Source organism: Anolis sagrei, chromosome 2 (assembly GCF_037176765.1).
Source record: "Anolis sagrei isolate rAnoSag1 chromosome 2, rAnoSag1.mat, whole genome shotgun sequence".
In the NCBI taxonomy this organism is placed as follows: Eukaryota; Metazoa; Chordata; class Lepidosauria; order Squamata; family Dactyloidae; genus Anolis; species Anolis sagrei.
Window position 1 is genome coordinate 50,197,968 of NC_090022.1, and position 16,325 is coordinate 50,214,292.

The window sequence follows — 16,325 nt, forward strand, 5'->3', positions numbered from 1 at the left end:
GAGCATAATCTTCAGCTATATCAGTAGAAAACAGGAGCATCTCCACTTTAATTGCTAAACGGGATAATTAGGACTGAAACATCAAAGGCTAAGAGTTTATATTCTTGTTCAGGAAGACCTTGGACAATTTGTTCATGTTTTCTCTGCTCACTGTGCTTAATTTTAAAAACAACAACACTGGTGCACTTTCATGTGTCATGTCCATGCCTGAAGGTAAATGCCAGAACTATAAAAATAGATCTATCCCACAGAGACAGTATGACTCAGTAAAACTTCAGGAAAAAGTTCACATTCTGAGGCTCTTTCTACATCAGGATAAAAGACGCTTAATGCTATTTTAGCTTGCAAACTACCATTATTCCAATCATCATCATCACCACCACCAACACAATAATCTTCATTAAATTTGTTGTTGATAATGTCCATTGAACCTTCAACATACCTACTCAAGTCTTGCAAATTTGTTTTCCTACCAGCCTTCTGTGGCTTCCTTGATTGATTCTATTTGCCTGTAATGTGGTCTTCATCGTCTCTTAATCCTTCTACTGTCTCAAGCATCATTGTCTTTTTCAGTGAGTCATGTTCTCTCATGATATTTCCAAAATACAATAATCTCAGTTTAGTCATCTCAGCTAATATGAAGTGTTCAGGTTTGATTTGTCCTCAACTCATTTATTTGTCTTTTTGCCAGTCCAGGTTATCCACAGAACCCGCCTCAACATCACATTTTAAGTGAGTTCATTCTCTTCCCATCAGCCTTCTTCACTATCCAGCTTTCATAACCTTTCACAGAAATTAAAAATACAACAGCATGGGCAATTCTGACTTTGGTGTTCAATGATTTTTAAAATTCATATCCTGACTTTCTTCCAGTATGGAACCCTTTGAAACTTTTAAAATTGAAAAACAGATTAGAAAAAAGGCAAAGGTTTCTCCTGACATTAAGTCCAGTCATGTCCGATTCTGAGCTCATCTCCATTTCTAAGCCAAAGAGCCGGTGTTGCTCAAGATCACATGGCTGGCATGACTGCATAGAGCGCCGTTACCTTCCCACAGAAGTGGTACCTATTGATCTATCTATCTACTCACATTTGTATGTTTTTGAACTGCTAGGTTGGCAGAAGCTGGGGCTAACAGTGGGAGTTCACTCCGCTACCCGGATTTGAACTGCCAACTTTTTTATCAGCAAGTTCAGCAGTTTAACCTACTGTGCCAGCAGAGGGCCCATAAGATTATAAATAGTTGTAAATAAATCCATAATGTGTTCTAGCCTCTGGTTCTGCTATCAAGCAAATAGAAAATTGTGTCCAATTCCCAGGATGCACCAATATTTTTTAAACAGAAGCATCGTCCTATACTCTCGTACTTCTGACTGGCTATGGAGAAGAATTATTCAGCCCTTGTTAATTTATTTTTAAGATGACATTCTCAGGTTTCTCCCTTAGCAACACGATAATACGTGGAATGCATAATTATATTTGACTCCGCATTTTTTTCATCTTCCATTTCCCTTTGGTTTGGAAAAGAAAGGGAAACATACACAACAACTCAAACAGGTTCAGCATCTTGGATGGTTAGTTCAGGAAAAAATCAGAGTGGATTAACTGTACTGCTAACCTCGGAGCCACCAGTTGCTCTTGGACAGAGCTTTGCAAATTTCATGTAAAGGGTTTAGGTAGTGAACAGAAAGAATTCAGTGTGAACAGAGTTACTAAGACAAGACTCCGCAAAAGTTCAAACAGGACAAGTCTCCGCAAAAGTTCAAACACACACTCACAAAGAGTTAGATTTTGAGCATTTTCATTCTAAATTATCTGCAGGTTTCAAAGACACAGCTCCGTTTCATTAGAAAGGAAGGAAGGAGGATGGAGGAGGAGTCTTGTAGCAACTTTAATAGTAGCCGATTTGTTTATTTAACATGTTTTTCTGATTAAAATAATTTCCTCAGAAGCACCAAGGAATATAGAATATGACCTGCATCGCTTGCAACATTCCTACTTGAGGCAATGCCAAGAAGTTCCAGCAATATTATTTATGCTATAGTAATATCCAAGGCCTGACTTTGTTTGTTTTTAATAATATGGTGGATCACAATTGTACAGGTCTGTCATTATGCAATTTTAGAATTCAAATGAGTATAATTTATCAGAAATTGTTGTAAGATGCTTGGACAATTTAAAGCAAGCTGGAAACTAAATCACAAATTAGAACAAGACATGAAGTGAACTGTTGATGGATTAGTGATGATTTAGGGGTTAAGGGACAGCAGAGGGATGAGAAACAGTTGACTTTCACTTCTTCAAGTGTGATTGTAAGGAAACTGCTTCCTTATCAGAATACTAAGGAGCTTAACATTTGTCCAGGGAAAGTCTGGGGATTGGCAGCTTAGTTTGTTAATAGCTGTGAAGCAACAGAGGAAAATATCCTTGGAACAACTGCGGGTATGGAGCAATCTCACTTCTGCAAACTTGTGTTTCACTTCCCCAAAGAGAACGACTTGGATGGAAAAATCTGAACCGCTTTTTTATGAACAAGGGATCAATGCAAATTCAATTTTGTCAAACTCTGTGCATAGGTAATTGCAGGCTCCAGGTAAAAACTACCAGGATCTGGCAGAAATTCCCTAAATGATATACAGCAAACAACAGAGAAAGGAATGGGGATTTAAACAGTCTTACATTGTATAGTGTCATTCAATACCATTTAAAAACAGTGTGGCTCCTATCCCTATCTTGGGGTGCATATAACTTTGGGGGGGGGGTGGTAATCTCCATTTCTAAGCCAGAGCCAGCGTTGTCCGTAGGCACCTCCAAGATCATGTGGCCAGCATGACTGCATGGAGTGCCATTACCTTCCCGCAGAAGCGGTACCTATTGATCTACTCATATTTGCATGTTTTCGAACTGCTAGGTTGGCAAAAGCTGGGGCTAACACTTTGCTCCCTGGATTCAAACCGCCGACCTTTTGATTAGCAAGTTCAGCAGCTCAGTGTAGAAGTACAGAGTGCATCTACACTGTACAAATAATGCAGTTCCATACCACTTTAACTGCCATGGCTTAATGCTATGGAATCATAGGACTTGTAGTTTGGTGAGGTACCATAAGTCATTGGAAGAGAAGGCTAAAGACCTTGTAAAACCACAATGTCCATGATTTCATAATGTTGAGCCACAGCAGTGTTGTCAAACTGCATTACTTTTACAGTGTATATACACCCTGAGATGCTGGGTGCAGTGTTTATAATTATAAATACAATATTAATTTAATAATACTTTTCATTGAAAAGTTTCCTGGATAGAATTTTTCCTTTTTCAAAATAGTATTATGAACTGGTTGATTTTGCTCCTTTAAAATGTTGGGTTATGACATGATAATCCTTACAAATCTATCAAGAGAAAAGTCTATCAAGTGATTAGTTTTTAAACTTTCCTTCTCAGTTGAATACAGAATCCATATGTGCCAGTTTTCCAAACTTTTGACTGGGAACAGAAGATCTGTACAGTACCCTATATAAATAAAATGAGGCTTTTGTCCTTCATTAGATAAGAAAAAAACATACTAATATATTCAATAAGCTCTTTATAGGCTTTGGCAGAGTATTTCAACATATAATAATGGTGGGAATGCAGCAGCCAGCAGAAGCAATACCTTGGGGTTTTCATATGCTTTGTCTAAGAAAATTGCAATGCAGAGTCTCCATTTTCATGCTTGATTTTTTTACGTTCTTGCCAAGTTGCCCTGAACTGACATTACTGTGAGCTGCAAAAGCCTCAGTTTTTATATTTAAAGATTCTGTACTATTTGTTCTACATAGTTAAATGCAAACCTTTTCAAGCTGGTCTCATCATTGTCACTATTAATGTATGTGAACGGATAACATTAATAAAAAACCCTCTCCCAAGAAGCTTACAATCTAAATCTTGATAGTAATGGAGGCAACAAAAAGAATTCAATAAAAAGAAGCCATACTGGACCCTTCTTGGAGAAAAGGCTGCTGCTTAAGCTCCCAATCTGGATCAGGACTGTGGTGAACAGGGAGATGTAAGCCTTTCCTCCCTGCCGTATAATCTTGCTTTTGCTGCCCCAAATACCCCTCAAACGAATTTTGTCCATGAAGATGAATAAAAGAACACCTTCAGGAGAAGCAGCAATGGGAAAAAGAACACCTTCAGGAGAAGCAGCAATGGGACTTTGGGTGTGAAAACAAATGAGAAAGGAAAGGATTATGTCCCCTTTTCAGGTGTTTCAGTTCTGTTCTTTACTTAAGCCATGCATGGAAGCATTCCTCATGTCACCCAAGGAAAGCAATGTGAATTAAGCATATATTAAGTAGCAAGTAGTTTGACTTTCAGGGATCAATTTGGGCAATTAATAAGAATGTTACACAGAATCTGATTTATTTATTGTGTCAGAAGCCTATTTATTTATTTATCATGTCATTTATTTCGGTTGCTTCTACCCCGCCCTTCTCACCCCGGAGGGGACTCAGGGCGGCTTACAAAAGCAAGGCACAATTCGATGCCCGCATCACATAACAACAAAAACAATAACATCAGTTAACAAAACAACAATTCTGGCAATAACACAATTAACCGAACAGTAATTATTATAGGGAAAAACAACCATAAAACCAATAAAACCAATACAAACCTCATTGACGGTCAGCGTTTCACAATCTCATAGTCAAATTCCAATTCCACAATTGTCAGTCCATACAGTCCTATCCATCTGGTTGCTATGTCTAAATATCAGATTGCCAAAAGGCCTGGTCCCACAACCACGTCTTTACCTTTCTCCTGAAGGAGAGGAGGGATGTTGATGCCCTAATTTCCCCCGGGAGTGAGTTCCACAGGTGGGGGGCCACCACTGAGAAGGCCCTGCTCCTCGTCCCCCTACCTCTGAGGATGCTTGCCATAGATGCAGGCGAAACGTCAGGAGAGAATGCCTCTAGACCATGGCCATATAGCCCGAAAAAACCTACAACAACCTAAGTTTAAAAACTTGGCATTATACTAAATGTCCGTTGACCAGTAGCTGACCACTTGGGAGTGCCTCTGGACTTGCTATAAGAAGGTTCTCCATTGTGAATGTGGCAGGGCTTAGGCTGCATTGTAGTAGGTGGTCTATGGTTTGCTCTTTTCCACACTTGCATGCCATGGATTCCACATTATAGCTCCATTTCTTAAGATTGTCTCTGCATCTCGTGGTGCCAGAGCACAGTCTGTCCAGTGCCTTCCAAGTCACCCAGTCTTCTGTTTGCCCAGGAGGGAGTCTCTCAACTGGTATCAGCCACTGACTGAGGTTCCAAGTTTTACCCTGCCATTTTTGGACTCTCACTTGCTGGGGCGTTCCTGTGAGTATCTTTGTGGATCTTAGGAAGCGAGTTCTTGATTTAAGGCATTGGCTTGCTGGCTGATATCCGGACAGAGGGTGGGCCAGAGATGTCAATGCCTTGGTCCTTTCATTACAGGCTGCTGATTCCCGATGGTGCAATGGTGCAATGCTGGCTAAACAATATAATTTCTACAGCGGTGTTGGACATCCTGTGATAATGTGGCATGTCTCATTAAGAGCCACATCCACTGTTTTAGCGTGGCGAGATGTATTCCATACTGGGCATGCATACTCAGCAGCAAAATAGCAAAGCACAAGGGGAGATGTCTTCACTGTGACTGGTTGTGATCCCCAGGTTGTGCCAGTCAATGTTCATATGATATTCTTTCTAACACCCACTTTTTGCTTGATATTCAAGCAATGCTTGAATATCACGGTCCAGAAGAATCTGATTATGACTTTGTTTGATGAAGGAGTTCCAAACACAGAGGTAAACTAGGAAGGAAGAATGAATTATTTAACAGAACAGGGAGCTCTTTGGGTGATTGTGGGTGATAGAATTAGAAAAGGTACCAGTACCAGAAAATAATAAACAGGGATTAGTTGGGAAAACAAGAACAAAGAAATGGGCCAAGCAAACTCACAAAGACCTTTTAAGGTACCAGTACCAGAAAGAAGCAGAAAGAATGGGATTGAGAAAGGTCATCACGCAGCTTGAATGAGTAAGGTTAATAGTTTTGGCAGAAGAGCTCTTGAATAAAGTAATACAATTCAGCCTTGGCCTCACAGCCAGGAAAGTACTTAATTCAGAAGCATCTTTCCTGTTAAACTGGGCTTTATATCTTCCTTTACGGATTAGTACCTGCAAACATATGTCTTCCTGGAAATGAAATGCATTCTCAGTCTACAGCATATATAGCTGCTGGGTCATATGTCATCCTCTCCCCATTTCTCTCTCATGAACTGCTAAATATGCTACTAATCCCCTATGTTTATCAAGATGGAGAAGAGCAAACCACAGACCACCTATTATTAGGACCCCACGGTGGTGCAAAGGGTTAAACCCTTTTGCCGGCAAGACTGGCAGTGGTTAGAATCCGAGGAGAGTGGATTGAGCTCCCTTTGTCAGCTCCACCTTTCCATGTGGGGACATGAGAGAAGCCTCCCACAAGGATGGTAAAACATCAAACATCCAGGCATCTCCTGGCCAACATCCTTGCAGATGGGCAATTTTCTTACACCAGAAGTGACTTGCAGTTTCTCAAGTCGCTCCTGACACACACACACACACACGCACACGCACACGCACACACACACACACACACACAAAACTCCTATTACAACGCAACCTGAACCCTGCCACATTCACAATGGAGGATCTTCTTACAGTGACACCAGAGGCACTCCAAGTGGCCAGCTGCTGGTCAAAGGACATTTAGTATAATACCAAGTTTTTAACTTTGTTTGTGTTTTAAAATACATTAAAACTGTACCCTCAATTTGCTTCTGTCACAATAAATAAATAAATCAAGGAGGTCAATATATACCTGGCATGAAACATCTACCCTGGTGATAGACAGACTGTTAAATTACTAAATATAAATAATAATATGCTTTTTTCAAGTCAAAGCAATTCACATGATATTAGATATAACATATTACTTCTATTGCCTTTCAAAAGCAATCACAAATTCAGTTTCCTGTTTTAGAAGTACTACTCCTTTCATTTTAAATTTCCTATTAAAATGGAATTTTGTTATTTTATAGGTCACTGCAACAATGGATCAGGAAATTCAGACTCTTTCTATTTCTGTCTGTGTTTGTTTTCATTCGCAGTGGAATTCTACATATAAAGACTCAAAATAACACCCTTCTCGCAGATGAAGTCCTGGTTTCTCCTGAAATTTCCATCCCACATTTGTGGATTGCTTTGTTTCTGGGGAAGATTTGGCCACAGGCTTTTTAAGTCCCAATAGGCTCTCTTCCCTTGCAGTGAAAGCCATGTCTGGCTGCCAATTTAATATTAACACATTTACTGGAAAAAGGAACAACTGTAATTTAGGGGGAAAGAAAGGAAAGAAAACTACAGGTCGTCAGGCCTAATATTTCCACCTGTCTCAAAGTGTGAACATGTTTAAACTCAATCCTAAACTATCTAAAATTGTATAAAAATAATAATAAAAAGAAACAAAAGAGAAGGGCATAGAATGAGTAGAGCAGTCTGGGGGAAAAACCTACCCAGGAATAAAGACTCATAAAATCACAGATGCAAAACATTAAACTGAAGAAAACTTACACAGAGGACCAAAACCTCCCAATGCAAGAGAGCAAAATTTGGATCCTGCCTTTTGGGGAGCTTCAACCACTTCCAGCAAAGTGATGAAGGAAAAGGATAGTAACACTGAGACTGTCAACTTATACATGATACTGCCCTGTTTCCCCAAAAATAGGTTATATTTATTTATTTACCATATTTATATACTGCCTTTCTCAGCCTGAAGGTGACTCAAGACGGTTTAGGCGACTCGAGGCGGACATACCCATAAAATAAGCCATAGTAGGATTTCTAAGCATTTGAGCAATATAAGCCATACCCCCAAAATAAGCCATAGGGACAGAAATGGCTATGCATTGTACAACGTTGGCTCCCCCATCAGGTCCCAGTCATTCTGTGAGTGCTGCAAGATGAGGCATAGAAGGGGACATAGAAAGTGAAAGTGGGGAGCAGGATACTCTGCTTTAGGTATTGTGTGTCCTCAGGGGGAAGAAGTAAAACTGTGGCTGCCCTTTTACTCAGCACTGTAAGTAAGTAACTTTATTTTTATACCCCGCCTCCATCTCCCCAAAGGCACTCGGGGTGGCTTATAAAGGGACAAAAAAATACAGATTAAAACAAGCACAATAAAATCAAATAAAAAACAACGCATCAGGTAAAAACATATTGCGAGCCCAAAACAAACATCATAAAAACAACATAATGGCTGAACGATAATAGATGCTGAGTTCGTTGGGCTCAGAGTTTGTGGAGTGGTTCCTAAATAGAGCCGAGGGAAAGTGCAAGATTCAATAAGGCTGGGCTGGGAGGATAATGTCCTAGAATCATAGAATCATAGAATCAAAGATTTGGAAGAGACCTCATGGGCCATCCAGTCCAACCCCCTGCCAAGAAGCAGGAATATTGCATTCAAATCCTCAGCCATTTAAGTGTCGGGATTACAGGAAAGAGGTCCAAACTAAAGTTCAGGAGCTTTGGCAAGATCGGGCCAGTTCTCTGGTCAACTGCCTAGTCAAAGGCACACGGTGGGTCTCTCTCTCTCAGCACCAACCAGCAACACTCCGAGGGTTCCAAATACCAGGGCATAGAGGAAAAGCTTCAGCAAGCAGTCTGCTACTGAGTTCAGAGAGATCATCCCAAAAATGCAGATTGTTGTACTAAACTTAATAAATATAAGACATCCCCTGAAAATGAGCCATAGTGTGTCTTATTGAGAAAAAAATAAATATAAGACAGTGTCTTATTTTTTGGGGAAACACGGTACCTGTGACTTTTATCATATTTTAAATGTTTGCATCAACTATTTTCATAAGGACCACAGCTTGTGGGAATTACCCCCTCCCCAATTTTCATTAGCATAGAAGCATGTGAGAAGGCAAAATTTAAATATTCATTCATCAGCCATAATCCCAATGAAAATTTGTCCCCCTCTGACTATCAGGCTAGAAAATCTGGCACAAATGAGGGCTTTCTAAAAAAGCATCATACCCACAAAGTGATTTTAACCAGGGTCACTGTTAATTAAACCTGCCCTCTCTACACACTGTGGCCTTGATGAAAATGGAAGGAGGCATTTAAATAATTTTTTATTTCAAATGCATTAAAGAAATGTTATAATCTGCCAAAGTTCTCAGTGACCCATTTAGTGTCACATAGACACTGACCATGGGAAGCCAGCCCCGGGAACTGATTTCCTCAATGTAGAAATGGCTAAAATTTGTGTGTATCTCCAGTATATCTTGCTTGATTGTAATATAGGCTCTCACATTCACATAGCCCCCAGCTCCCCCACTGAGAGTGGCAGCAAGGATGCCAGCTCACATTAAACTTGTGAAAATTACCATACTGATTATACAAGTGTAGAAGAAGACAAAGGATTTTAAAGGAAAGGATTTCATGACAGGCAGCACCTGCAATTCTGCACTGTTACTCTGCCACCTGGGAACAGGCCTTATCCTATATCCAACTTCATATTTATTTCATTTATTGATCCTCAGCAGAATTCGTTACTTTTTAATTGGACATGATCCCACTAGGCAATCATTAATGAGTTTTAGTTACTTGTTGGCTGCAGGGCAATTTCTGACTTTCTTAAATTTCCCTCTTCCTCTCACTACAGTCTCTCTGTTTCTTGCCAAAATCCTGTCACACTTTAGCATAACATTTCAGAGTGAGAAAGAAAGAGAACCCAAGGTGAAATAAATGGGTTTCAGCTTAAGGCACAGATCGGTGGTCCAGATGAGAACATTACAAAGTTAACTATTACATTAGGAATTGCCCCAAACTCACACCTTTGATTTCCCCATAAAAAGGAACTGCTGTTGTATATTTTTTTGGGAGAGGAGGCAAAGGATATACTATGCAGCAAAGTCAAACCTTTGCTTGTACTTGCATTCACCCGTACCAATCTATTTATGTTTAGAAAGCAACATGCGCACATAAAACAAAACAAAATCAAAACATTAGATGGTGGTGGTGGTTGTTGTTGATGATGAGGGCTATTGTCTGAGTCCTGCAGGGAGAGATATGAATATAAATAAAGTTATTATTATTGTGCTATAGTAGTTTGAGCATTGGACTTTGACTCTGGAGAAAAGTGTTCGAATCCTCACCTGGTCGTGGAGACCCAACATGGACGATCTTGGGCAACTTACAGTCCTCCGGTCTGACCTAATCTTGCCAAGAAACCCCCTGTAATAGGATTGCTGTAAGGTCTTCATACCTTGAAAACTACTTGAAGGCACTCAACAACAAGGTAGCTTTGATTTATAAATCATATCCTGGTTTTAACAGCTCAGTATGGGTTTTGCAATCTCGGGGCGATAGCTCCCTTATAGAGACAATCCTACTCAATTATGCCTTCAACATGTCTTTGCAGCATTGTCTTTTTCAGTGAGTGCTTTTCCTCCTCACGTTGTGTCCAAAATATAAGACAACCAATTTAGACATTCTGGCTTCTATAGAGAGCTGAGATATAGTTTGCACTCATACTCCTTAGTCTTTTTGGCAGTTCATGTGATTTTTAAAAATCCTCCTATTTAGTTTGAAATGATATTTTTCCTTGCTAGCTTCCTTCATTGCCCATTTTTCACATCCATTTCACCACTATTGCTTTCACCAATTTTCAAGCCTATTTCTTCCATGCCTAATCTGTCCTTCCATATGATATATTATAAATTAGGCAAGGCAATAAAATCACCCTTCTTTGACATCCTGGAACTGGAAACCACTCTGTGTCTCCCTATTTTGTCCAGGCACTTGTCTAGAATACAGATTATATATCAGGATAACTGAAGTGTTAGTCCATCCATTTTTTACTTTCAGAACATCTCATAGGTTTCCATGATCTATACAGTCAAAAGCTTTGCTATAATCTATACAATACAGGCTGGTTTTCTAATGATTTTTTTATATGCTTTCTTAGTCCATGAATGTTTGCAATATTAATCCTTCCATTTTTCCTTTTCTAAATCCAGCTTGAGCATTTCCCATTATTTGAGCCATATATGTTTGAAATCGTTGTTATAAAATCTGAAGCATCACTTTGCTTGCATGAGAGATTAATACAATGGTCTGATAGGTACATCAATTCCTGGTGCCCCGTTTCTTTGAAACTCTGGCGCATATTAAAAGCATGTCCAATCTCTTAGCCCTTATTATGTTTTAAGTATTTGTTGGGAAAAGTCAAAAGTCAAAGAAATAAAATCAAAATACCGAATGCACTCTTTTGAGACTTGTACACAGGAAAAAAAGAGAACTATGATAATAAACAGTGCAAAGAAACATGAAAACAACAAAAGTAAAATATCTTTTCCACACCTTTCATGAAATGAAAGGGAACTTTAAACCAAGAGTAAAGGTATTAAATGATCAAAAAGATAACATATTATATTATGAGGGTAAAATGGGGAGAGCAGGGATGTGATATGATGAAAACCTATACAGAAGAGATGAAAGGTAGATGGATTCCTTCAGATGAGCAACTTACTTTTTCATAAAACAAAATAGAAACTGCTCTCCATTTACAAGGAGGAAATAAATTAGCAGGAACAGATGGCATACCAATAACGCCAGTTCAAGCTACTGAAACAGAATTTATCTGACTTTGAACAAAAAAGTGACCACACCAAAATGCCAAATAGAAAGACTAAACAGAAAGAAATAGAAATCATACAATGGCAACCAAGTTAAAAGCTGCAGGATGGCATACTATGTAGCCATCAGATGGTGTCCAGCATGCTGTATGATGCAAGAGCTGCACTGGCTTCCAATTTGCTTCTGAGCCAATTTAAAATTGGGGCCAGGATTTAAAATAAAACATGAGGATTGCTTTAATTTCTTGGACACTGAGTTGGGAAGCCAAATTTCCTGGTCCCACAAGAGTGCACTTAAGCTATAAGGCAGATTCAATATAAGCGGGTAAATACTTTCATCTACTCCCACTTACCGTCACAGGAAGCTGTCTTTCTGAGGTGCTCAGAGATTCATTGACTGAGCAATGAATGACTTTGTCTGAAACTATCTGGATCTCACAGGAAATCAGACCAATTTTAACCTCATATTCATTGCTTTCCAGGCCAAGGTTGTCCGGTTCTTTCTAATTATGGAAACAAACCAAGAGATAATAATAAAATTTAAAATGATTGACATCAAATAAATCATCTTTCCTTACATTTGCCACTTTGTGAAAGTCTCGTTAAAATGCAATTCCTAACATTTTGCTATTTTTTTATTCCTTCCAAAGCTTTTGCCGAGCATGCTGTACTTTTGTAAGGCACAAAGGGAAATACACCACACTGTTCTCATTCCTTGCTTTCATATTTTGAAGTGGCTTGAAACACAGTGAAAAAAAGAACATTTTCCAATTCTTTCCCAATTCTCAGAATGGAAGAACCAGAGTCAAAAAGCCTTAAAGGCCTGGGGACAATGCCTTTGATCTTCTCATTTTATACCTCAATTAAAAATAATCATAATCCTTTATAGAAACGATTGGGAAAGAGGGTAGATGGCGTTTGGATTGCCTGCTGATGAATGCCCCAGACAATGCTTTTGAAGTTCATGGTACTCATGAGGGCATTCTGCAGCACATAAAGCCATTCAATGAGCATTGTTCCTTTGCCAAACCATTCAGTTCTATTTGACTACATTTCCTCAATTATTTAACAAGAACTGACAGAACAACACACAGATTTCTGATTAAAAATGGTTCTTTAGTCTCCTTTCCTCTTTCAATTTTTCTCGTTTTACTATCTTTTATTACTATTCCTGGGTTTTTCAAAATTATTGGGAGGAGTTGTTGATGAAGGTATAGATACTTCCCAGACTTCCTATGTCTAGATTTTCTGTGTCTTTACTGAAATATGAGTGATGTGCTCCACTTCATATCCATATCTGGATCTAGGGGACGATACTTCTCTGAACTGGTTGAAAGGTTAGGAAGTCCTTTGCAGACCACTTTCTCATGAACCCTCCCTCAGAGATGGCCATAAATATATATTGCCTCACTCTGCCTCACTTCTGAAAACTAATCTCCCTGCTCCAAAGACAAAAAGAAGAACCAAGGAGTTTAAATGATTGTGGATATGATCTAAAGGTGCAAAAAGCAAAAAAGTACCAGTTGCCCCATATTCCTTTTCTTTCTTCCCTGATTAGAAAATGTGCAACAAACGCATAACAACAACTTGCGCATCTTTCAGGTAGACATGAAAGTTGTGTATCAAACATGAAGCTATAGAGCAGGCATGGGCAAACTTTGGTCCTCCAGGTGTTTTGGACTTCAACTCCCACCACTCCTAACAGTCGATGACCGCTATAGAATCATAGAATAATAGAACTGGAAGAGACCACATGGGCCATCTAGTCCAACCCCATGCCATGCAGGAAAAGCACAATCTAAAAGTTATAGAGAAACATTATCCTCACTTCATCATCATTTGAGTACTTAAGAATGACAGTGTGTGTATGTTTAAATCTAGGGAAAGCCACTATGACTAGGTTTTTAAAAAATATTCTCACCATGACTTATTAAATATCACCATTTTGATCTTAACACACATACTAACATGATCTCACCGCCCATAGGAAACTTCTGAATAAAATGATCCTATGGGAAATCTCAGTGTACTTCATGTGTTATGATCTTACATGTATGACTAGAGTCAAGGGCTCTCCAGGGTGATGTTTGATCCACTTCTCCTTCTTGGCTGTGAAGAACTGGGGGTCTGGGTAGTACTCCAAGTGGAACTTGCTAATGTGCACAGGCTCCTCGTAATGGTCAAATGGGAAATGGTGGTCGTCAGTATACAAGCGCCCATTGATGTAGAAGTCCACTGAAGCTGGCTTGCTCCCAGTGAGGTTGGAGGCAGCTGGAGAGGGGCAGGTAATCACAGTGTCGGAGTGAACCTTACAGTTCTGAAAGCAGGAGAAAGCATGCACATCAAGGGCTGAAAAACTTGATCCATATTAACACATACACAAAAGCTGTAGGAAAGCAGCAGCAATTACAGCACAGACTGAGCATCCCTTATGAGGAATTCTGAGATCCAAAATGCTCAAAAATCCAAAACTGCTCACATATGTGGTTATGATAGTGCCACCTTTGCCTTCTGATGGTTCAATTGCACAAACTTTGTTTCATGCACAAAATTGTTAAAAAATATTGGATAAAATTACTTCCAGGCTATGTACTGTATATGAAACACAAACACATCTTGTATTTACATTTGGATCCTATCTTTACGGAACTCATTATATAAGGATATGCAAAAACACAGGCATTCCAAAATCTGAAGAAATCTGAAATCCAAAATATTTCTGATCTCAATGCATTACAGATAAGGGATATTCAACCTGTACTTGCATCAGTTGAAAACAAAATCCATTAAAAAAAGTTTCAGCTGATAATGTTATATAAGAGAGAATAGCTAACCATTAGTGAACCCTGGATCATTGCAAACCTTCATTCCCTCCTTTGGACCATCACCACTAACAAATTTTTTTAAGCAAATGTTAAAAAAACCTCTAATCATTAAAATACTCAGAAGGAGACATTTTTAAAACTGAAAAATCAAAATTCAAGAGATAAAGTTTCAAAAAGAATTTTTAAAAGCTGGGATGGTTTAAGATCGGGACCAGAGAAAGTAAAGTCAATAGGCCTTGTGGTGTTTTCTGGGCTCCCCAGCTGCCCAATTCACCTCTAGTTTTAAACATATTTCAAAATAACTCACAATCTCCCCAAGATATTGCTGGGACAACTCTGGCATGCTTTGGATCAACTTGTGCTGTTTTGTTTAACAAGAAAGTAAATGAGATTCAGGGTAGCTTGAATCAAGGTTAAAACAAGGTGCGAATGAAAAACTAATGGTATAAACTTTTAAAAACCAAACTGTCATGTTCAAACACAACAAAATTGCTACAGTATAAAACAATTAAAATGCAAGAATAAGAACTAAAAGAGAACACACACACCCCTCAAAGTTTCTATAGTGCCAATTCACTATTTTTTCCCTAATTTCCAGGTTTTCAGTTTCTTTTAGGCCAGTGGGCACTTTTGTACAGTGGGCCTCATGCACAGGGGAAGAATTGTTTAAAGCAGAGGTCCTCAAACTAAGGCCCGAGGGCCAGATACAGCCCTCCAAGGTCATTTACCCGGCCCTCACTCAGAGTCAACCTAAGTCTGAAATGACTTGAAAGCACACAAGACCACAACAATAATCCTATCTCATCAGCCAAAAGCAGGCCCACACTTCCCATTGAAATACTAATAGGTTTATAGAGTCTTTGTTAAAATTGTTCTTCATTTTAATTATTGCATTGTTTTTAAGTGTTTTTTTGCACTAAAAATAAGATATGTGCAGTGTGCATAGGAATTCATTCATGCTTTATAATTCATTCATACTTTATAAACTATAATCTGGACCTCCAACAGTTTGAGGGACTGTCATTGGCCCTCTGTTTAAAAAGTTTGAGAACCCCTGGTTTAAAGCTACAGACAATGTGGTCACTGTTGTCCATTTTTGGTCTAAAATTAAGTAGTTGCTGTACGCTCCCTGTATTTTATCAGTTTTATACTAATTTATGCAATGCTTTTGACATGAAATAAAAAACTTTTTTTCTAAACAGAAAATAACTGTCTGTCTAAAGACTTTAGGGAGGTTTTGCAGGACACATTTTAGGGAATTTTTTTTTTGCATGCCTAGAATTGAAAATGAGGGATTGGGCCTCCAGGATTTTGCAGGGACATATGAATACTTCTACCCCTGATTTAAAAATGACACCCTTTGTTTGATCTTCCATATTGTTTACAAATCTACTGCAAATTTCCCTTTTTCGTGCCACATTGATGAAGACTTACCGTTGGTTCTTTACCAATTGTGTGAACAACCATAGACACATTCTGAGCCATCAAAAATCCATTTCCTTCCACAGTGATGATTCTGCCTCCACTTTTAAATGACAAGAAATAGGAAAGTGATCAGATAAAAAGCAGAGCATATATCTCACACTTAAATTTAGAAAGAAGCATGTTGTCTTATTTAATCCAGTACCATTAGCAACACAAAGACTTTCCGTGATTGATCAATTAAAATAATATTTTAATGAAAGTACAAACATATTCCTGAAAGTGTAAGATAGCTCCTAAGATAGAGAGCAGGAAAAATGCTCTCTATCTAGTGAATGTGTTCAGCCAAACACAGGCAGCTCCATGCTTGATGAA

At 38.8% G+C, this 16,325-nt stretch overlaps 1 protein-coding gene across 1 annotated transcript in view; it reads right to left on the bottom strand.

Annotated features, from left to right (window-relative positions):
• PLXND1 (plexin D1) overlaps nucleotides 1-16,325 on the bottom strand; it is a 223,417-nt gene that overhangs the window by 57,022 nt on the left and 150,070 nt on the right. The window contains exons 17-19 of the mRNA XM_060766263.2: nucleotides 15,963-16,053; nucleotides 13,754-14,020; nucleotides 12,057-12,206 (exon numbers count right to left, since the gene is read on the bottom strand). Coding sequence (XP_060622246.2) covers nucleotides 12,057-12,206; nucleotides 13,754-14,020; nucleotides 15,963-16,053 — 508 coding nt within the window. The remainder of the gene's footprint in view (nucleotides 1-12,056; nucleotides 12,207-13,753; nucleotides 14,021-15,962; nucleotides 16,054-16,325) is intronic.